The sequence below is a fragment of the Manis javanica genome, chromosome 8, assembly GCF_040802235.1.
Source record: "Manis javanica isolate MJ-LG chromosome 8, MJ_LKY, whole genome shotgun sequence".
Classification (NCBI taxonomy): domain Eukaryota; kingdom Metazoa; phylum Chordata; class Mammalia; order Pholidota; family Manidae; genus Manis; species Manis javanica.
The window spans coordinates 123,763,640-123,786,766 of NC_133163.1; the positions used below are offsets into that span (position 1 = coordinate 123,763,640).

At 40.4% G+C, this 23,127-nt stretch overlaps 1 protein-coding gene across 9 annotated transcripts in view; it reads left to right on the forward strand.

Annotated features, from left to right (window-relative positions):
* Positions 1 to 23,127, forward strand: part of PEAK1 (pseudopodium enriched atypical kinase 1) — a 306,660-nt gene that overhangs the window by 253,976 nt on the left and 29,557 nt on the right. For all 9 annotated transcript variants that reach the window (XM_073212213.1, XM_073212215.1, XM_073212212.1 and 6 more), the window contains one exon: positions 8,752 to 8,942. In XM_073212213.1, the coding sequence (XP_073068314.1) occupies positions 8,752 to 8,942 (191 nt within the window). The remainder of the gene's footprint in view (positions 1 to 8,751; positions 8,943 to 23,127) is intronic.

The window sequence follows — 23,127 nt, forward strand, 5'->3', positions numbered from 1 at the left end:
ATCCCGGGTGGACACCTGTGGGTTCCACACTGGTTGGGGGAGGATAGTGGGCCAGTGGGTTGGGGTGCACTTCAGGTAACTCCTGGATTAGCACTAGCTGAGTTCCCTGTGCCTTCTCACCCATATGCCTGTGCATGCTCTGGGCCACTCAGGACCACTCTGAGGAATTCCCGTGTTAGGCACTTGCTGGTTCCTGCTGGTAGAATAGAGTCAGGCTCTGTGATCTTTCCCCAACAGCCCTGTGCACTCTGGGGCTCCCCAGGGCATTCCCATGACAGCACCTGTTGGTCCCACTGATGGCCAGGACTCAGGCCCCACATGTGCATTCCCTCATGGTATTCTGGGGAGTGCCTTGGTGGCACCATCCTGCAGATTCAAGCACCCTACTTGTGAGCCAGGGAACTTTCCAGTCTTGCTGATGGGGGCTGGATCAGTGGACAACAGCAGTGAGCAGTGGGACTCTTGGACTCCCTGCAAGACCCTGAATATGGGGCGGTCAGGGGGCTGCCTAGACCAGGTCTGAGATTGGTGTGTGTGCCCAGATCCCACTCCTGGGCACATGAAGGTATGCAAACAGAGCACAAACAAGGCACTAGCCAGCTCCTCCAGTCCTGTACTGCCTCCAACAGTCTCCTTGCCGAGTGGTGGGTGTTCAGTTCTAGGACTTGGGTTCTTTCACTGTGGTCTAGATGCACTTTAAACGGCAAGGCTCTTTCCTGTGCTTCGGGGCAGGGAGTCCATGGTCTGGCTTTCTCAGACGCAGACCCCTCTCTCACCTCTGCTGGTCATTTTGCTGAGGGTGGGGTTCCCTTGGTTACTGTGTCTCTGTCTCTCCTGCTGTTTTGGGGTTTTGTTTGATGTGATCTTTCCCTTGTTGAATAGATGTTCACTTCAGTCACCATTCTTCAGGGTACAATGCTCTCTGCGTATAGGTATAGATTCAGTGTGGAGGTGGGAGGAGGGATTCAGGCTCTCTCTACCCTGCCGTCTTCTTATATCACTTCTGAGCTGTGAGCCTCCTTTAATTTTTTCCTCCTCACTTTTTACACCTTGATTCTTTTACACATATTGCCCTGTTCTCTCTTGGAGGAGGAAGGTAGTTTCTCAGAATTAGGCCCTAGGACCAACTATGTCGGAATCGCCTGGGGTGTTTGTTTGTATCAATGCAGATTGCTGCCCCATACCCTGAGCTGTTAAATCAATCTCTGAAGGTGGGAGCTGGAAATCTGCATCTTTAACAAGTTCCCAAGGTAATAACAACTGGCATAATGTTTTAGAACATAGACCTTGAGGTCACTCAGATCTGGATTTGGACCCTGCTTTTGCCATTTTATTAGCTCTGTCGCCTTAGACAAGTCACGTGAGCTTTGCTTCTCAGCTTCCTCATCTATAAACTGAGGAGCAAAATAATGTGTCTTTTTAGAGCACAGACTCTAGAGCACAACTGCGGAGTTCTCATCTCAGCTCTGTCAGTTACTAGCTGTGTTATCTGAGGCTTAACCTCTCTGGGCTATAATTTCTTCATTTGCGAAAGAGCTAATAACCTGCCTAGTAAATTGTTAGGAGACTTAAAAGAATTTATGTAAAGGGTTACAAAGTGTTGGAGTGTGGTGGGGGGTTGCCTCTCAGACATTGTTTGTCACTGTTTGGAGACTATTTGTCGTCACATCTGGGGAAACAAGGAGTACGTAGTTCCACCACACACTGGGTAAAGGCAAGACATGCTAGTGTGAACCTACCTATGCACAGGACGGCCCTTCACAGCAAAGAGTTATGTGGCCCAAAATGTCGATAATGCCAGTCTTGAGAAACATGGCTTAGAACAGGAACACAGTAAGTACTATGTGAGTTTTGGCTATTATTATTATTTGCTATTATGGGAATAATATCAAGGCTTACCAAAGTGTTATTGTTAGGAGATATATATTTAAGCACAGTGTCTAGTACTCAGCTGCAGAGGTAGTGGAGGTGGTAATTAATATTAGGAAGCCAAATATCTATAAACACAGTCTTATTCTACTAATGCAGCTCCTATTTTAAAAAAGCCTTTTGCAATGTACATAATGACTTTGTTTAGAACTTTCCAAAAGTTCTGTAATCATTAATATCTCACATTTCAATAATAGCTTTATTCTTTTCAAAGCACTTCTACTTCTTCATCTTCATAATCAAGCATCTATTACCGAGACCACTAAGTTTGTCCTACGGTATCAGTGTGGTGGAAGGAACACAGATGGTGGGTTTTGGATAGTATCCAGTTCAGATCCTGCCTCTGCTGCCCTAAGGAGCTGTGCAGTCTTAAGCACTTCGTTTCACTTCTTTCAATCTCAGTTTCCACATCTGTAAAAGGAGAATTGCACCTGAGATGTTTCGTAAATTAAATGGAAAAGTGTGCAGCTTGTGCAATTCGAGTAGGAGTAAGTTCTGAGCGGTGTGAGTTCTCACTCCCTGCGTGAGCTCACTGTTTTTGGAGAGTTCAGGGTACATAATCATCTCCCTCCTCTGACTCAAAAGGCAGACAAGCAGCTGAGGGAAATAGGACGGAAGTGGAAAGAGATTTAAGTGACCTGTTTCTCCAGTGCTTGTGGGCAAGCAAAGTCCAGGACCCAAAAATAGCTGTTTCACGTCCTCCCTACTTGTTGTGTTGGAGAAGCCTGTGGGTATTTTCTTCTAATATCTTGCCTTTTCAAGAAATATACATGAATATCTTACCCCGTTCTTTAGAAGTGAGTCAAGACCAAACAGTGATACTGAGAAGCTCCTTCAGTGCTTCTGTTGTTGTGAAGGGCAACCTTGTTTCACTGCTTTTTTCTGAGATAAATTTATCTTTTTTGTTAACCTTTCACAGGTGCCATTCTGACTTTGTATTTCAAAGGATTTTAAAATTGCAGTTTTTCTTAGTATTTTGGAGGTGACAGTGAACTACAGTGTCCTGTGTTTTTATGTACTTTTCTGTCTTGCAGTATGGTGCCTTGAAGACACTTTTAATTTACGATTCATTTCTGTAAAAAGTTAAAAAGTGAAACTACATTATCTGAAAATTATAGTCTGTTCAAGACCATGCACTGTTGCCAGTCTTCCCCATTCCAAGACCTAGCCACTTCATTCACACCAGTAAGAGCTACCTTTGTTTGAGCAGACTGTGTTAGACATATTAGGAAGAACTAATCAGATCTCAGTTAAAGGTTAATCCCAGTCCAGGTTAAGAAACTTGAAGTTTTCAGTTAAAGACTACAGAAGCTTAGCGGAAAATTTGAGACCCTGAGATAGTGATCACTGGGCACACTTTTCTACCTGAGAATGTCAGTAATTGGAGAGGGTAGCAAAATCAAGTCGATGACCTGGAAACTAAGGTAGGCTTAAGAAATATCATATTGGTGGGGGTCCTATAGAGGTAGAAAGAAACAGTTTTTGCCTCTTCCAGTAGACTAAAGGTGTAGGATTTGATAACTGGATTCTCCTCCTGTGTCACTGCGTATCCCATTTCTGCAAAGATCTGTCATCTTCAGCAACACCAGAAATAAGCAGCCCTAGAAACCAGTAACACAACCATGAAGTGCTGTTTCTGATATGCTTTGATCTGATTTTTAGGGGTAAAAAGACGTTTTTAAAATCACATTTATTTATTAGCTGTCTTGGGCCGCTAAAGGTAGATGTAGCTGCTGATGAGAGTGAGCAAATGGTAATCTAGAACGCCATCTACCCCAGAAGCGGATGGCCTCCGTTAGAAGCCTGATTCCATTTACTGTCCACTCTGAAGCTGAATGAAAGGGTTGAATTTGAAAATAAAAAGTTGAACTGAAATTTTGGAAATACTTGGATACATAGAGGCCTTTAATCTGTTCTAATGTGAAATTTGATTTGCCTTTGTAAAAGGTACATTCTCACATGTAACAGAATTTTTACAAAAATCTATCTTGAGCGAATTTTCCAGGAAAAAAACAGGATTATTTCATTTGATAGTGACGCCGGGGTTCTTGTTCACAAAGCCAAAGAATGAGCTTCACAAACACTCAAAGTAGAGCAGGGAACAGGCTTTTATTTAGAAATAAAGTGAAAGGACAGAGCTCCTGGCTCAGGCCAGGAGGGAACAGGAGAGTCCACAGCGGTGCCGTGTCCAGGGGGTTTTATAGGCAGATAAGGATTTTTCGAGAACATGAAAAAAAAAGCTTAGGGGTGTGGACTTACTGAGTGGGCCCAGGATATTCACAAGTGACTTGATACAAGGAACCTCCCGCTCTGTTGATTCCTCCCTGAGATGCCAGCATCTTGGTCTGGGGGCATATGACACAAGGCCACCTGCTCAGCCTGACCCCAAAGTGGGCTGAGGCATTGTTTGCTAAAGAGTAAATTAAGTGCAATCTTATCTTAAAGGTGGAATCCTTCTTGCCTTTTACTGTGTTGTGGCTGGGCCTGCAGCTAAATGAGTTGCCCAGTTTGCAAAATCACGTCATTAGATCTGAAGGAGGAAAGACAGCACATAGGCCTGGGCCTTTTAGCCTGTTAAAGTGAATCTTATACATGATTATAAATAATTAGCATAAAATAAACATGTGCTACTCTTCTTTATCTGGGGTACACCAACTGATCTCCCTGAAGAATGACTCTAGAGCTTAATGTTTAACACAGAGTTTTAGTAGGGGTTTCCTTGCATGTAGTTACATTGCTCTGACTGCAGATATCCTGCCTTGCTTTCTCCAGAGGCCTGCACCCTACTCTGACTACACCCCCTGTCCCTGTCTCAATAGTATAATGTTTGATACTACCACTTGGGTAAACCAAGTGGGCTTCACACAGGAGACTGATTCTGCAGTTTTGAAGTGTGTATGATTGTGGATAAAATGAGAGTTCCTGTGGCCAGGATTCTCACCTGGCCCTGGTTGACTAGCTCACTGCACACCTGTGGACAATACATGGCTGTTGATTCTATATAAACGCTCCGCCCAGTGCTCTGGGTGCGACAGGGTGGCAGGGCTGCAAGGCTGCAGGAGAGCAGAGCAGAGGCTGGAGTGGTGGCAGCGCCGAGGACGGAGGCCCAGAGGACGGCTGTGCGGGATGACTGTGCAGGCAGAGGGGCCCAGAGGATGGCTGTGTGGACAGAGGGGCTCAGAGGCAGAGACCGGCTTGCTGCCTACAGACTGGCTCTGAGTGAACGGGGTTCTAGTGACTGACCTGCTACCTGGAAATAAAGTTGGGTATAACCCTTTCACCCCAAGAACGTTTTGCTGTCAAGGCAAGACAATGACTAGTGCGGGCTGGTGAGATATAGCCTCTCCAAGGGTTCTTTGTGTAACAGACAAATCTGTAACAATGCTACTGTTTCCTTTGAGCACCTAAAGTTCCTCCTCCATGCTCAGGAAATGAGATACTTTTGTGGAGATGGTGATGTGATTTTTTTTTAATTGAAGCATAGTTGATGCAACATGATTTTTTTGTGTCAGCTCAGACGTACCAAATCTCAATTAAAAACTGGTCATTAATGAAAAGTTGGTTGAAGAGTTTGAGGTCAAGACAAACGTGTACTGTCTTCCATTATGAAAGCAGAATAAATGACAGGTCCAGGGAAAGTCCAGGCTAAGTCGGGGTTTGACCCAACCAGAGATCAGGACCTCGATAATCAATACCAGAGTTCTTGTACATGTTCTACATTGCATTATAGAACAAAGCATTGTTTCAGCGTGAACTGAAGTAGCACAAATAGAAAAGCCATGACTTCCTCTCTGTGGGCCCCTTATACGTTAACAGTTCTGTTTTAAAGTAAATGAATATCAAATTATACTTACTCTGAAAAGAATCTGGTTGTCCTCATCATTATTTGCTACTTCAAGACATGTGCTGAGATATAGTGTATTAGAAATTCTATTAGCATTCTTGCAATCTCATTTTAAAAAATTTTTCTTAACCTTATATCTCATGGATGAAGTGGGGGAAAGTTTTATTTTCTCTATTATCTCCTTCTTGATGTTTGTACAGAAGATAAAAGTAATAGAGAAACAGATTCTGGTTACTCTGATTCCCATTTTGTTGTTTTGCCATTATATTAAAGATTTCCCAATGAAATATTGGTGAACTGCTTTATTAGCAGATTTTTGGAAAGTGTCATTTTACTATTTGGGGAAGTTTTCTTATTTTATATCTAAATATGAAACATAAAAAAGTTAAAGGTCAAGAATTGTATTTCTTTATAAAATTAATATGTGTAAAATAAATTAATTGTAAGATTTTCCTTTTTTTCTTTCTTCCTGGAAAATGTTTTATTTATATGTAGTGACTGAGTAAACCTCTGGTGCTATTCTCTATTCTTTTTCATTTTTTAGTCACAGCATGTCACCACATCTAAGCCTAAACTCCCAAAACCTCTCCCTTTGACTTATTTCTTTCTTTTACCGTTTTAGTTACAAAAAAATCATCTGCCTAAGGAGCAAGACATGACGTATCACTGAGCATTTAAAAAAACTAATCTTCATGTAGAATATAGGTTGTGTCGCCCTGTTCTCAAAGAGTTAATAAAACTAGTTTTCACTTTGCTTAGCTCCCCAAAGGTAATTTGGCACACTTCCCAGACCAAACCCTGAAGGTAAAGATCAAGGTACAGTGGTGATATTAAGGTGTAGAATTCGAACCTCTTCTATCTTGCCCAGCTTGTATCCTCCTGAACTCATTGGAACTCTGGTTCATCAGAACTTCAGAATATGGTTCACAGACTGAAGAAGGCCCTGTAGAATTTCCTTTAATGGGGAATTGTATGAGTGAGTACAGTAGGTGAGTCTTTAATATTTCTTGCTTTGTAACATCCATGTTTTGTTTAGAGAAGCCCTTAAGACCACCAAGCTGCTTCATGTCTGTGGAAACAGACCGAGGGAAGTCCTCACAGGTTCAGCAGCAACTCTTCCGTGACGTTCACAGCAATCAGGGCTTGGTGGTGGTGACCCATTCCCTAAGAGGAAGAGAGACGAGTGAGGGTGCTTTCTGAACCAATCTTCACCAGTCCTTTCTGACAATGAAAAAGAGAGCTTTCTTTTAGTAACAACAAGGAGATTCGGGGAAGCCGGAGAAAAGTCAAGAGCAAGCCTGCAGAGATTAGGAGCCTAAAAATACAGCATTTTAGTAAACCTCTTAAATTGACTCTAGCATAAAAAGATAATGTCTGGAGGTTTAACGTTTTTCCTTTCCAAGAGAGCCTGATGTTTTAAAATCACTTTATATTTATTGCTTAGAAATCAGAAATGCCTTGTATTAACTTATTTAGCAAAGCTTATTTTCCCTCTCCTGAAACATGTTGATAACTACTCAGTGAGTCATCTTCAGCCTTGACGCTGAGTGGTGTCTGAGAGTGTCTGCAGCGCCACTCGGTCTGTCTTCGCCGATGCTTGGATAGAGCCGGCGTGTTCTCTGATTCTGTGGTGCCCTGCACTGTGAGAAACCAGCTTTGCTGGAGCCCTTCTTTTGGGCTGATGGCCGAGGGCAGCCCGTTAGAGGAGGTGGGCTGCTTTGTTTGGGGGGCCTCTCTTACACGCCACCCTGCTGGCTGCCCACAGAGTGACTCCTTCCCTCCTCAGGCCCGCAAAGGGACCTCCCTGTCGTTGCTCACTCCCAGGACAGAGAAACCTCTGGCTCTGCCAGCTTGAAAGAGTATTTCTGAAGTGATGTATCCAGCAGACATCAAGGCTTATTTTTCTGTTCAGTCACATGCATCACTTCCATAATGAGAACCTGATAAGAAGGTGCTCCTTCCTCCTTGAAATCTGCACCCTCAGGTCCTCGGCGATGTATATGTTCCGATGACACATGATCAAACGAAGTGCCTCTTTGAAAGAAACTGGTAAACGTCACTATGACTCACTGCCAATTGAAAATCCATAATAACATGAATAGTATATAAGATGCTTCCTTCTTTTTCTGTGTCTATTAAAAAGAAAAGGAGGAAGAGTTATTGTGTAACCGTCTAGGGACACTTTCAGTGGACCCAGAAACCATGAGGGGTGCCTGATTTTGAACTGATTTCGTTGACCAGCCCAGTGAGATTTTCTAGCTAGGCCAACATTTTCTCCCAACATTTAATGACCATTCCATCCCCTTGTACTTCAAAGCAGCAGAATTGAGTTCATGCGGGGCGGAGAGTGGTGAAGATTGAAAGAGATAGCTACAAGCAAAGGAGCAGAGAGCGGTGAAGTGAGCCCGGGAGCATGGAGTGCTGTGGGTGACCCGGCTCTAGCTTGTGGCCAACAGGAAACTTCAGTTTCATTTTAATAGATAAGCTTGACCAGAGTGCACACTTCCTTTCCCATTTGCGTTGCCTGCTGCACGCGTACAAGCAAAGGTTGATGCTTTTGTCCTCCTGGCAACAAGACCTTCCTAGCCTCAGTTTACCTCCTAAAACAATGCTTCACTTCCTTGTTTAGTTAGTCTAATCTTAATTTTATTCCCGATCCTTTACTAAATATTTTAGTAAGTACTTAAGCATAGAGTAAATACTATATATTAAATAAATATGTAGTTTCTTTACTATTCTTACTAGATCATTACAGCGCTGGAGTATGATAAATATGCCTAATACTTTACTGAATACTTGAGCATCTTTGTCTTTAACCAGTTAAGCGTTCAGCCCCCTCCTCTGCCCCATCGCCACGTCATGCCCGAAGAGGGGGTATGCCAGGCTCCTTTCTTTGAAGGCTAGAATATGCCTTCCACAAATCTAATTTCAGCAAAACCTTTTGAAAGGGAGTGTAACACTGGTCTGGTTTGTTTCAGTCGTGCGACCCATGAAGCTACAGACGACTTCTCTCTTTGGGCTCCACGAGCCGCCGGGCAGCAGGACGGCGGGAGCTGCCCTCCGGTCACACCAGCACTGCCCCTACCTGGACTGGAAAGGGAGGAAGAAAAAGAGGACATTTCAGATCCCACAGACCTGAATCCCTGTAGCGCAACATACAGCAACTTAGGTAAGTGCACATATCATATAACTAGTATTTAAACTTTGCCTTTTTATACACTAGCCAAACGCTGTATTTGCCTGGAGAGATGGTTTTTATTGCTCCATGGAGTAAAAGTTGGACAATTGGAGTCGAAAACTTTAACTCACATCAGAAAAAAATACTGGTGCTTACTAGGCATGTATTAGAGCACCTGCTGACATGGGTCCTGTGCCACGTACTAAGGCCTGACATGGTCCCTGCGCTTAGGGACTCACCTAGAGGGAAGGAGATGAAGCATCTCAGCATCACATAATAAATGCAGTGATAGAGACACACATGGAATATTTTTTATATTGCACAGGAGAAGGTATCAAAAGATACCCCGAAGATAATTCCTGTACTTACTTAGCTGGTTGACAGAGGAAAGGAAGAGCATTCTAATCAGATGCAACAGCATGAGCACAGGCGTGGAGATACGGAGCAGCTTGGTGAATGTCAGTACCACACCGTTTAGTATTGCTGAAATGCGAACTGGAGAGTTAGACAAGATCATGCATTCCAGGCTGAAACCTCAAACTTTTTGCTATTTGTGATGGTAATCCATCAGAGGTTTTAAGAAGAAAAACATGATTAAATGTGTTTTAGAGCATCCAGTCTGCAGGCTGCCATGCAAGGATGGATTAGAGGTAAAGTGTTTGGTAATTCAAAATCTGGTAGTTGAATACCATGGCAGGACCACATAAGGGGATGAGAACGAGAGGCTTCAACTAAGATAGTGGGAGGGAACAGTGGACAGATTTAAGAGATATTTAAGAGGCAATATACATAAGGCTTAGTGGTTAATTGGATATAAATGATGTGAAGAATCTATGATATATCCCAGATTTCTGGCTTGGTACAATCAGACTCAAGGAAGTAAGATCTCAATTATTGGAGGTGTTTAGACAGAGGCTGGGGGCTATGTCTCAGTGATTCAGGTTGTAAGATTCCTACACTGCAAAGAGGATGGAACTGAATTACCTTAAAGGTGCCTGGCAGTGCAAAGATTCTTCGGTTTTCTAATCATCTTAACTCTCTTTGAAGGCCCAGTGACTTTAGATGTGTCTCCCTTCCTTGAGTATCTCATAGTGTCCTTCCTTCTGAAAAGCAAAGCCTGGGGCTGGGTGAGGATTTCTCAGTGCTATTCTGTGAAGTCAGGAGAAGGGTGAGATGCATGAGCTCATCTACCACGCGCACAGCCCTGGCAAGGTTCTTACGGGCCGCTAACCAGCTCTTACAGCTGTTTGGAAACCAGTGGTGTATGACATCAAAGCATTCTTCTGCCCAGTTTCTCATCTCTTTTCTTCTTTGTCTTTTTCCTCCATCAGGTTACTGTAAGGAAAAATCATTCTAAGATCAGCTAGTGTACTAGTCAGTAAAGGAGTTCTTAAGAAAGCCAAAAGGTTAAGGCAAGTACTGTAGGAGAAATGCTCTAATGTATCTTTTTGGGAAACTCAATCACAACAACCCACATGTAGCTGAAAGTACGTTCTGTAAGGAAAAGACCTTATACATTCTATAAGGTCTAGAAGTCTTGCATGACTTGTGAGGGAGGGAGAGCCTTTTACAGTTCACCCAAGCAACCATCTTGGATACCGTTTTCCAGTTAGAATAGATTTTATAGTCAAGCAGCTTACTGAACTTTCCCATTCTTTTATATTTTGTGCAACATATTATAAGCAATATATATTATTATTTATTTGCTATTCTTGTAAAATACTGGACTGTAGCTGTCTCCCTTTTTTTAAGTCATCTACTATGAGACATAAAGTTTAAGACTTTTTTAAAAATTATGATTACTTAAAGTGCGAAAGTACTAGGTTATAGATGCCCTGACAGAAAGATAGCTTTCTTTCTACCAATTGCTTTACTTTTAAAAGTATGTGATTCTTATAAAATGTTGCCTAGTTTCCCTTAATGCTGAAGTGGCCATACATGACCCCATAGGGTATGATACATGGTTAGCTGCTCCTTTGAAAAGGTTTTACTATGTGAGTAAAGTAATAACTGAGTAATAGGTAGGGTTGACTCCATCCATTCGACGAACTGAGGGGTTTTTATTGTTTGAATTTTTTGTTTTGTTTTTGTTGTTTTTATTTTTCCTAATGGAATATGTATTTTAGGTGGAATTTAGAGCTTGCCTTTTTTAATACTTTCAACAAATCATTTGCATGAAGTTTTAAGCTAGCCCTTCGGGTAATTTCTTATGGTTTACGGCCCTGGTAGCTTTAAAAAAAAAGAATCTGTATTTAAAACAATGTAAATAAAACCTCTTAAAGTAATAGCTTTAGATCTTTTTAAATATTCCAGAACCATTCTGTAAACACCACATTCTTTCATTCTTTCTTTTTCTTCCCTTTTTTTTTTTTTAATGAGGCAGAGAATGGACTCACCAATGGAAGAAATTGAGGGAAGAAAGTTAAGGGTTACCATCATTTTTACTGTGGAATTTATGTCTGAAAATTGTGTTGTAAAGTAACATAGCAAGCAATGTAATATAGTCGAAAAAAATAGGTTTGGGGGATCATATTTTGGTTCATGTGACAGCTGTGTCGCTGCTCAGCTGATGGTCGCGAGTCAGCTGTTTGCCGTTCCCGAGCTTCCGTTTCCTCATCTGAAATGGGGGAATAGCAACATCGGCCTCGCAGGGCTGGTGGCAAAAGTACTACTTGGTATATAGAAGTTCTTAGTAATTGTGAAGTTCTTTTATTACTGGTGCTTTCTCCTTTAAAAATGTTTGATGTGCTAGACAGAAAATGTAGAATAAAGTGGAAATAATTGAAAATGTGTATTAGAAATGTTGAATAAACAGAACAACAACATATAAATCGAAGAAGTTATGGGCTGCCTGTATAACTAATGACTGAGGGTGTGAAACAGGACACAGGATATAGGATCCCAAGGTAGCTAACGGACTAGAGGAGAGGTGACAAATAATAGCGACGTGACTCTAAGAGCCAGTTTCCAAATCTGCTACTTACAGTGACACAAAAGTATAGCTAATTATAGGGCGTGTGTTAAATTTGTCTTGTAGCTCCTACACTTAGGCAGTTCCGAAAGAGGTTAAAAGAAAAAAAAAAAACCCGCTGGAGCAGGCCTTGAGTGTCCCAGCGCGGCACCTCCCGGTGGGCCTCTGCCCCTGAGACAGCCTCGCGTCCCTGCTGTGGTACAAGGGCTGCTGGGGTACAGCCATTCCCACCCAAAGCTACTTATGCGGACCATATGTTTTTCTTTTTACCTTAGAGATCACTCTCCAGGGCTAATTTAGATCCCTTCTTTTTTTCTTGTCCTTAACATAAATAGAACAAACTTTATTTTGTTTATAACTATATTGATTATTAGATTCTAGAGCTTCACTACCCAATATAGTAACTAGCCACTAGCCACATCTGGCTATTCACATTTAAATTCATTGAAATATAAATAAAAGTTCATTTCCTCAGTCTCACTAGCAACATTTCAAGCGCTGAATAGCCCCGTGTGACTAGTAGCTGCTGTATTGGACATCCAGACACAGAACATTTCTATTGTCACAGAAAGTTCTGTCTGACAGCACTGCTTTAAAGTATTGGCATTTAGGGGATTTGTATTGTCTTCTGTGGGCACAAAAAAATGCATAGGTCTTTATGCAACGTGATGATCCCTTAAGAAGGTGTCCCTTACAGAGTGATGGTTTTACTGTGGGTGATGGTGAAGGAGACCACTGAACAAACTCTGCTCTATAACACCTCAATCTACCCCAAACAGAATTGGCAAGGTATCTGCCACTCAAAATGATTTCCCAAAGAAGTGATAGAATGTTTTTTTTATCAGACCTTCAACATTTCCCCATTTTTTTTTTTTGTTTATCTCAAAAATGTCTAGAAGAAAGCAATCATTTTACTAGTAACACCTGACTACTTTATCAGCCCGCTAAAAATCCGGAGCTTGTAATGACTTCTGCTCTGTTGTACAGTAAGTTGGTGACTTTAGCTCTCCTTTACTCACCTTGTAACCGAGCACTGTATACATTGCTTTTCAGAAGATCTATCAAGTCTCTGTTTACCCAACAGATTTTTGGCTTGCTCCTCTTTCTGTGTGCCTACAACCTAGCACATTATCAAAAACACACAGTAGGTGCTAAGAACGTGTTTAAATGAATGAGCCAAAAATGGATCTTGGATCAGACTTCATAAGACCCCCCAGGTTAGGGAAGTCTAGCTTCCTTTCAGGAAAGTCCACGTAAGAAAATTCCAACTCACAGTTCTTAATCAGCTGACTTTTTTTCCTAATATGAGGCTTAATCCACAGGTTTCCTAATTAAGGGACTATGTAAGCCATGCCTCGGTTTCCTTTCTACATGTCCCCACAGGAAACTGTCCACATTTCTCATCTTACTTAGCTGGAGCAAAGCTTAAAGTCACATAGTTTGAACACTGAAAGAAAACTCCGTAAAGTCTTTTGTCTCCAGACCTTGTCAGTGTATTGATTGTCAGTGTTGTATTTTAAGGGATGGCTGGACTTAAAAGAACGTCATTCCATTGCTGGTCCTGATATTGTAATTATGGATTAGCATCATCATAAATCACAACTTAAAAAAAAATAATTCTGAAGAATACATTACCATTAGTTTATTTACTCAAACAGTAATTATTGAGGAGTTTTTATGGGCCAGATAATATTCCACACAATGTAAAGTTAATGATTTGAACCTAAGATTGAAAAATTGAACATTTTTAGGCTATTTGGATGTTTAAAAAAAAAACCTGAGATTGACAGCTTTGAACATTTGTTTGAGCATTTGTTGTACTTCCTAAAAATGTAATTACTTCTATTTTAAAGGAAATCATAGACTGTGCCCTTATCTTTTAAGTTAGCTGCATTGACATTTAAAAATAGTTTCCCATACACTCAAATTAGTTGGCAGAGTACAGTATTTAAATTACATAGGTAACTTACCCCAACAGATGTTATCTGTTCTTGGAAAGGTTTTCACTAACAAAATCTTACAAAAATTAGTCTGTCAGCTGCTATACCACTGACATTTTTTAAAGCAGTCTCTGTATCTCTTTATTTGAGGCTTACTGTGAAGTGGTCTTTGGAGGTCAACTTTCTCATTGGGCATGAAATTGATGTGCCCTGTGGTTTGCCAGTTGGTGCTCACATTTGGTTGTGGTGGGACCCAGCACAGTAATAATGCCCAGGTGATTTAGGACCCTTCATCTTAAGGGCTGATGTCTGCCTCCAGGAAATGATATACTGAGCACTATGTCCAGCCAGGGCTGGTGCACAGGGGTGGTATGCGGCATCTATATTTGTAAATTCCAGTGCTTATTTCCCAATTTGGAGATGATTATCTCTTCTTTTGTCCTCTCTCTTCCCATTCCCATCTATCCCACTGGTCATGGAGCCCTGTAAAATAAATCAGGGATGAAGATTAAAATAACAATTTAAATAAAGAGACATGTTATTTTGGATTTAATACTTTTATTCAGCACACAGTTGCTGGACACCAGCTACCTCCTGGAAGCCAGGCTAGGCATTGGCAATAGCAGTGTTACCTTCAAGGACTCTTGGTCTTTGGTAAAGACAGGCATGGGTCTGAACTCTTAGGAGCCCAAGTGATGGTTGCTGTGGTGCAGGTATTTAAAGGCTTAATGAAAGTCCCTGCCTGGATGAGAGCAGGAGAGGGTCACGAAAGTTTTGAGCAGAGCTTGAAACAAAAGTAGTTGTTTGCCTTATTGACAAGCAAGGGAGAACATTCCAGTAGAGGGAAGAGCATGTACAAAGGCTTGGAGTTTTATAGAGAAATGAATGTTCAATTAATGACAAGTGAGTAATTCAGGCTCTCAAGTGCGGAATGAAAGGGGGCAGAATGGGAGAGATGAGATGGTGGGAAAGCAAGGCTAGATCCGTAAGTGTGTGTGTGTGTGTGTGTGTGTGTGTGTGTGTGTGTGTGTGTGTAGCACAATGAGTGTGTCTTTTACCTGTAGTAAATGGAAAGCAAGTGAAAAATTTTGAATAAAGGGGGCACAGTCAGGATTTTTAAAAGGCCATGTTGCGAGCCGCCTATGGGGTGGTTTGGAGGCGGGAGACTGACCAGGAGATGCTGGCGTCCTGTCTTACTGGAGAGAGAGCTGACCGTGTAGCATGCCACACCTGTGTGGATGGGTCGTTGTTAAGCACCTTGAGTCCCTCGCATCCTAAAATGGTAATGTTGTCAAGTCCTAAGCAAACATTTGTTATGGTGTGTCCCTAGTGTGTCTTCAATGATAGTGTCTTTCAATAGATCAATAATGATAGTTATTGAGTTTTTCAATATGAATCATCTTTAAAAATATTCTCCTTATATCCTTTCTATTTATCATTTCAATCTTGTAAGTTTTAAGAGCCACATATCAATCATTTTCTTTCCTGAGGAGCTTTAAACACACTTTCGGCTTCTTCAAAGTAGTGTCATTAAATTATCCCCTTTTAATCCGTTTTTCATCATTTGCCTTTTAGAGTGTGATAGAGGGCCAGTCTGAAGACATTTTTAAGCAGGGGAAAGTAAAGAGAGAGAATATAAAAACTCCAAAAAAGAGGAAAGTGAGGTTTGAATGTGGTCAAACATATTTGTTCAAAAAGAATTTTTTAGTTTACAGCAAGGCAGGATTTAGATTACAATCTATTTTTTTCTGTTTAGAGAGCTGATATGCCACAAAAATGTGGAGTATGTGATATCAGGCCCGCTGAACGTGAAGCTTAGCATCTGGTCCCAGAGGCTTGAGAGGAATGTACAGAATTAAAAGTTTAAAATAAAAACAGCTAAGATACCAGGCTTTTAAACCATTGACCCAGATGATTGGAATTCAGTTAGGAGAACTTGTCTTTCTTAGAGAGAAGTGCACGTGCGCGTACACACACACACACACACACACACACACACACTTTTAGACTTGGGAGAATGGCTTGACCTATTTGCAGCGGCTGTGGAATGTTCATGGTTTCACTTGGAACACAAAATTCCCGTGTGGAAATCTCTTCAGCTCCCTGGAGATCATATCCTGCTGTTTGAGAAGAGAAGCCGCTATAAATCATCTTTCTTTCCTTGCTGCCTTGGCTGTCCGTCTTCATTTTGGAATGCTCACCAACTGCCGACTCACTGTCTTTCAGTCTGGCACCGTTTACTGCACAGCTGCTACATGTCTCACACCATGACAGGCTCTGAGGCCATGTAAAAAATCATTCAACACACAGTGTAAGAGGCTAAAGATGCTGTGATTGAGTAAACAGTGCTAAGAGAAGGCAGAGGAAGAAGTGATGGTTTCCGATTTGGAGGTAGGAAGTAGAGGGTAGGGAGGGCTTCCATGGAGAAGGCTCATTTGAGCTGGGCTTTGGCTAGAACACCTTTACTAAAACAGTGATAAAATAATAAAAACATGGAGCATATGAAAAGAACAGGAAGTGAGTGAGTCATGTGGGAGGGTTGATGATAACTGGTGGTAGCTAAGAAAAGCGCCTCCACCACCGTGCTGAGGAGTTTGGACCTTGTTCTATAGGTGGTGGAAAGTAGCATGGTCAGCGCTGTCCCACCTCTTGATAAGCATTAAAGGACCGCTGATGGTGATAAGTTTTGTCTCACTTGACAGTTCCAAGGTAGTTTTTTTTTTTTTAAGCGCTTTTGGAATCCTCTATTCAGTCTATGTCCATGATTATTTTTGTTTGTTCTAGTTTGGAGAAATGGGTAGAAAATGACACCTCAGAAAGTTTCTTTTAGGGCCCACAGTGAAAGGGATAAGTATAGGTTCATGTTTTTAGTTTTTTCATTCATTTATTCCTTCCTTCCTTCCCTCCCAGCTAGACTCTTTGCTTGGTCCTGGTAGGCAAATGAGACACAGTTTCTGTTCTCAGTGAGCCAACTAGTAGGGAATTCAAACAGGGACACAAGTCTGTAAGTGTGCAGAGAAGAATGTTCCAGGATATGTCTGAGGTCCCAAGGTAGGAGAGGCCGGTTTGGGGGAGTGAAGTAAGAAACCCTCCTGAGAGGCAGAATGCTTGAAGATGAGAGAACAGGGAACTCACTGCTGGAGGAGGGTCAGCATGAGCAAAGACACAAAGCTTGGAGCAGCCAAGAGTGCTCAAGAAGCTTGGCAGCTGGGTAGCTCTGACTCAAGGTACAATGAGAAATGCTACCAGAGAAACAGTTACCACAGGGCTAGGTCGTGAAAGGCTCGCTTTCTGTGCTTCAGCAAAGAAAATTCTGTCCTCAGAATCAAGTCCAAATTCTCAAGGACAGAAATTTTTAAGTGAAAGAGCTCCATGATAAGCTTTAGTGTTAAAACAAAAAGCAAACAAAAAAAAGACTCTCTGGTGGCTAGTGCAGTGAGGGAGGCAGGTGTCTGACGCGGTGGTCAGGCAGGACACCAAGGTCAGTGCATTCACTGCTTCTGACCTTCTCCGTCACACTTCATCCCTGAAAGGTTTGGGTCAACAACTGAAAAATGAAGGTTTTTACAAAGTATATTCTGTCATCTTGTAAGTAAACTATGGTGCTGACTTCTCACAGAAGATGGCTCGGGGCCGCTCTGCGGGAGGCCTCACCGCCACAGGAAGAGCCCAGTGACTGCCCAGCCCCTCTGTCCTTGGTGACAGTAGGGGCGTAGAGGGCTGGTAAGATGGGACTGAAAACTAAGTTTATGGGTTTCTAAGAATGGATTGTTGATTTTCCTTATTGAGATATAATTTATGTACAGTAAAATGCACCCTTTTATTAGAGTATACAATTAACTGAGTTTTAATGTATTCACAGAATTTTATAATCGCCAGTATCCAATTCCAGGACATTTTCATCACCCCAAACAGAAATCCACTAGCATTCACTCTCCATTTCCATCCTGCCCTTTCCCAGCCCCCAGCAACCACTAATCTACTTCTGTCCCTATGGAGTTACGTTATTTCTGGACATTTCATATAAGTGGATCATATAATATGTAGTCTTTTTTAACTGGCTTATCTCACTTAGCATGTTTTCAAGGCTTGTTCAGTTTGTAGCGTATATCAGTGCTTCATTTCTGTTTATGGCCACACAGCATTCCTTTGCATTGCTACACTACATTTTGTTTATCCATTCATTTGGGCATTTGGGCATTTGGGTTGTTTTCACTTTTCGGCTATTGTGAATAGTGTTGCCAAGAACATTTGTGTACAGGCTTTTGTGTGGACATGTATTTTCATTTCTCTTGGATATATCCCTCAGATTGGAAATGCTGGATCATATGGTAACTGTATTTTACTTTTTCAGTAACTACCAAAAAAGTTATCTATTTTAGATTCCTACTAGCAATACCTAAGGGTTTGAGCTTCTTCATATCCTAACACTTGTCTGTCTTTTTTATTATAGTAGCTTAGTGGTTGTGCAGTCTATCTCATGGCTTTGGTTTGCATTTACTTAATGGGTAATGATGTTAATTATCTTTCCATATTCTGATTGGCCATTTGTATATCTTCTTTGAAGAAATATCTGAGCAAATCCTTTGCCCACTTTTAATGGGTTATTTATCTTTTTATTATAAGTTATTTATAACCTCAGAATACAAAATTCTTATCAGATATATGATTCGTACATATTTTTCCCATACTGTCAGCTGTCTTTTTACTTAATTAAAGTTGTCCTTTGAAGCACAAAAGTTTTTTAATTTTTATGAATTCCTATTTATTTATTTTTCCTTTTTTCCTTTATGCTTTAGATGTCATATCTAAGAAACCATTGTCCAACCCAAAGTTGAAAACCCTATGTTTTCTTGTAAGAGTTTTGTAGTTCTTAAATTTAGAACTGATAGATTTTGCATTAATTTTTGTGTATAGTATGAGGTAGAGGTTCAACTTAATTCTTTCACATGTGGATATGCAGTTGTTCTAGCACCATTTGTTGAAAAGACTACTATTTTCCCACTGAATTGTCTTGGCAACCTTCTCAAAAATTGATTAACCATAAATATAAGAGTTTATTTCTAGACCCTCAGTTCTCTTCCGTTCATCTGTATTTCTATTCTTAATCGATACACACATTCTTGCATACTGTAAGTTTGAAGTAAGTTTTGAAATCATGAAATATAAGTTCTTTTTCAAGATTTTTTTGTTTGGTTACTCTAGATCCCTTGTATTTCCATGTAAATTTTAGGAATATCCTGTCAATTTCTGCAAGAAAGACAGCTAGGATTTTGATAGGGATTATATTTAAATCTTTAAATCACTTTAGAGAATATTTCCATCTGAACATATTCAGCATCTGATCCATGAGCATCATAAAATGTCTTATCATTTATTTAGGTCTTGAATTTCCTTCAGTATTTGGTAGTTTTCAGTATACAAGTGTTGTACTTCTTTGTTAAATTCATTCCTGGATGCTTTATTCTATTTGATGACATAATGAACAGAATTGTTTCCTTAATTAAATTCTTGGATGGTTCAGTACTAGTGTAAAGAAGTGCAATGTAATTTTTCATACCGATCTTAAATCCTACAGCCTTGCTGAAAAGGCATATAAGTTCCAATAGTTTTTGGGTTTATTTTTTATTGAAGTATAGTTGACATACAATGTTATATTGGTTTCAAGTATACAACACAGTGACTCAACAGTTACACACATTACTAAATCCTCGCCCCAATAAGTGCAGTTACTATCTGTCAACACAGAAAGATGTTAAAGAACCATTGACTATATTCTCTGCTGCACTTCCATCCCCAAGACCAACTTACTACATTATGATTGAGATTTTGTGCCTCATTATCTGCCTCACCACTCCACCCACCCAACCCAACCCAACCCCTCCCCCATAATAACCACCATTCACTTATCGGTGTCTGTGAGTCTACTACTGTTTTGTTCATTTTGTTTTGTTTTGATTTAGATTCCACAAATAAGTAAAATGATATGGTATTTGTCTTTCTCCACCTGGCTTATTTCACTGAGCGTGATACCCTCTAGCTCCATCCATGTTGTCACAGATGGCAGGATTTCTTTCTTTTTTATGACTGAATAATATTCCATTGTGTATATGTACCACATCTTCTTTATCCATTCATCTACTGATGGACACTTAGGTTGCTTCTGTATCTTGGCCATTGTAAATAATGTGGTAATAAACATAGGGGTGCATATATCTTTACAAATCAAGGATTTTGCTTTCTTCAGGTAAATCCTACAAGTACAGTTACTGGGTCATATGGTATTTCTATTTTTAGTTATTTGGGGAACCTCCATACTGCTTTCTGTAGTGGCTGCACCAGTGTGCATTCCCACCCCCAGTTTACAATCCCATACATACCCCAAGTGTAGGAGGGTCCCCTTTTCTCATCGTCCTCGCCAGCACTTGTTACTTCTTGTGTTTTGAATAGTGGCCGTCCTGACTGGTGTGAGGTGGCACCTCGTTGTGGTGTTGATTTGCATTTCCCTGATGACTAGCGATGGGAACCATCTTCTCATGTGTCTGTCGGCCATCTGAATTTCTTTGGGAAAATGTCTGTTCAAGTCCTCCATCCATTTTTTAATCGGGTTATTTGTCTTTCTGGTATTGAGGCATATCAGTTCATTATATACTTTGGATGTTAACCCCTTATTGTATAAATCGTTTATGAATATATTCTCCCATACTATAGGTTGCGTTGGTTTTGTTGATGGTGTCCTTTGCTGTACAGAAGCTTTTTATTTTGATGTGGTCCCACTTGTTCATTTGCCCAAGGAAACATGTCCAGAAAAAATTGCTCATGCCTATGCTCAAGAGATGTCTGCCTATGTTCTCTTCTAAAAGAGTTTTATGGTTTCATGTCTTATGTTTATGTCTTTAATCCATTTGAGTTTACTTTTGTGTGGAGTTAGACAGTAATCCAGTTTCATTCTTTTGCATGCAGCTGTCCAGTTTTCCCAACACCATTTATTGAAGAGACTGTCTTTTCCCCATTGTCATATGTTCTTTTGTCATATGTTCATTCAGTACATATGTGTTTATTTCTCGTCTCTGTGTTTTGTTCCATTGATCTACGGGTCTGTGCTTGTGCCAGGACCGTACTATTTTGATTACTGTAGCTTTGCAGTACAGCTTATATGTGGGTTCCTCAGGCTCTTCTATATATAAAATCATGTCACCTATGAATATAGTTTTACTTCCTTTCCAATCTGGGTGTTTTTATTCCTTTTTCTTTCCTGATTTCCCTGTCTAGGTCCTCCAGTATAATGTAGAACAGAAATGACAAGAACAGAAACCCTTGTGTTGTCCCTGATCCTCAAGGGGAAGCATCCCGTCTTTCACCATTAAGTGTGACGTTAGCTCTTGGTCTTTCATAGGCGCCCTTCATCGGTCGAGCATATTCCCTTCGCTTCCTAGTTGTTCAGTATTCTTATTATGAAAAGATATTGGATTTTATCAAATGCTTTTTCTGCATCTACTGAGGTGATCACATGAGGACTTTTTTCCTCTTTATTCTGTTTTCATGGCTTATTATGTTAATTTACTTTCAGGTGCTAAGGAAACCTTGCATTCCTGGGATAGATCCAAGTTTGTCATGGTGTGTAACGCGTTATTGGATTCAGTTTCCTGGTATTTTTGTAAGGATTTTTGTGTCTATATTTTTAGGTGATTTTAGTCTGTAGTTTTTTTGTGTGAGTGATGTCTTTGTCTGGTTTTGGTTATGTAAGTAATGTTGGCCTCAAATATTTCAAGTTGAGAAGTGTTTCCTAACCTTGTATTTTTTGGAAGAGTTTTTGAAGGATAGGTGTTAATAATTCTTTGAACATTTGGTAGAATTCATCAATGAGACCAGATAGTCTTGGACTTTTCTTTCTGGGAGTTTTTAAATTACTGATTGTGTATCTTTCCTTTACCTATACAATTTTACCACTTTTTCTCTTTCAACCCTAAATATATATATATTCTATAGTCATTCAAGAAATATTTGACCATCTATTATATCCAGGTCCTGTTCTTGGCATAACAGATAAGTAAATACAAGTCCTAGCCCTCTTGGAGATTAGCATTCTTATATGCTTTCTCTCTCTCTCATTCTTAAATGCTGTCTCTATATACATATTTTTGTTTAATTTGTATGTAATGTAGCTCTACTCCTTGAAAAAAAAAATTGCTGCATGCCATTGTTGGAGAAAGGGGGTCCTTAGGTTTGCTGTATATATTGTCATAGTTTGTATAAACTGTTATGTATCTTTAAAGAGAGTTCTACACATGGGAAATGGAATATATTGTTATCACAATCATAATTTATATTTGTACATACCCTTCACATTACTACAAGGTCATGTTCCCTCTGTGATTCTGGGTGGAATCCTTACTTCCTTCTGGAATCTGGGGGTAGCCATGAATCCTCAGCATCCTCGCCTTAACTGCATTACTGCAGTCTCTACTTACATCATGGCGTTCTCCCTGTGTGTCTGTTTTCATACGACATTTTCCTCTTCTTAGGAGGACACCAGTCATACTGGATTAGGGCCCATCCTAATGACCTCATCTTAATTACCTCTACAAGACTCTACTTCCAAATAAGGTCACACTCACAGGTACCAGGGGTTAAGGCTTCAACATTTTGAGGATGGGACATATTAACCCATAACAGATCATTATTCTCTAGCTTTGAGATATTTTAATAGCTTTTATAAAAGTTTATTGTGTATTTCTCAATCTTTAAAATAAAAAATGTCTCTCCCCAGAAGGTGTCAGTGATCACACACTGTGTATTTTATCTTCTTAACAAGCATAAATGCTGGAAAGGAGGCAGAGATTGGCTCTATGACTAGGTCTTGAAAGAGATGTTCAAACAAAGCATCTCTCAAATCACAGTTTATACGCCCCCCAAAGTAAAACAGACTCATATTACTGAAGTTTGGGACAGCAGTTGACTGCTCACATACACTTTTCCCCCCGCCACAATCACAGGAATCTTATACATAGCCCAGTTTAAGCAGTGTCAGAATCCATCTCTGTCCTGGAATAAAATAACATGGTTTATGAAATTGTACTGATACGTGTTAGATACAAAATTACAAATGCTATTATATACAATACAACTTAACTTTGCAACAAAGTAAAAGAACAGAATAGTAGCTTCTGAGCGCAAGTCTAGTGGTCACATTGCTAGTTTCAACTGTATTTAATAATGCTTCCAGGTATTTCATTATTTACAAATGCTGTCATCTCTGCCCTGC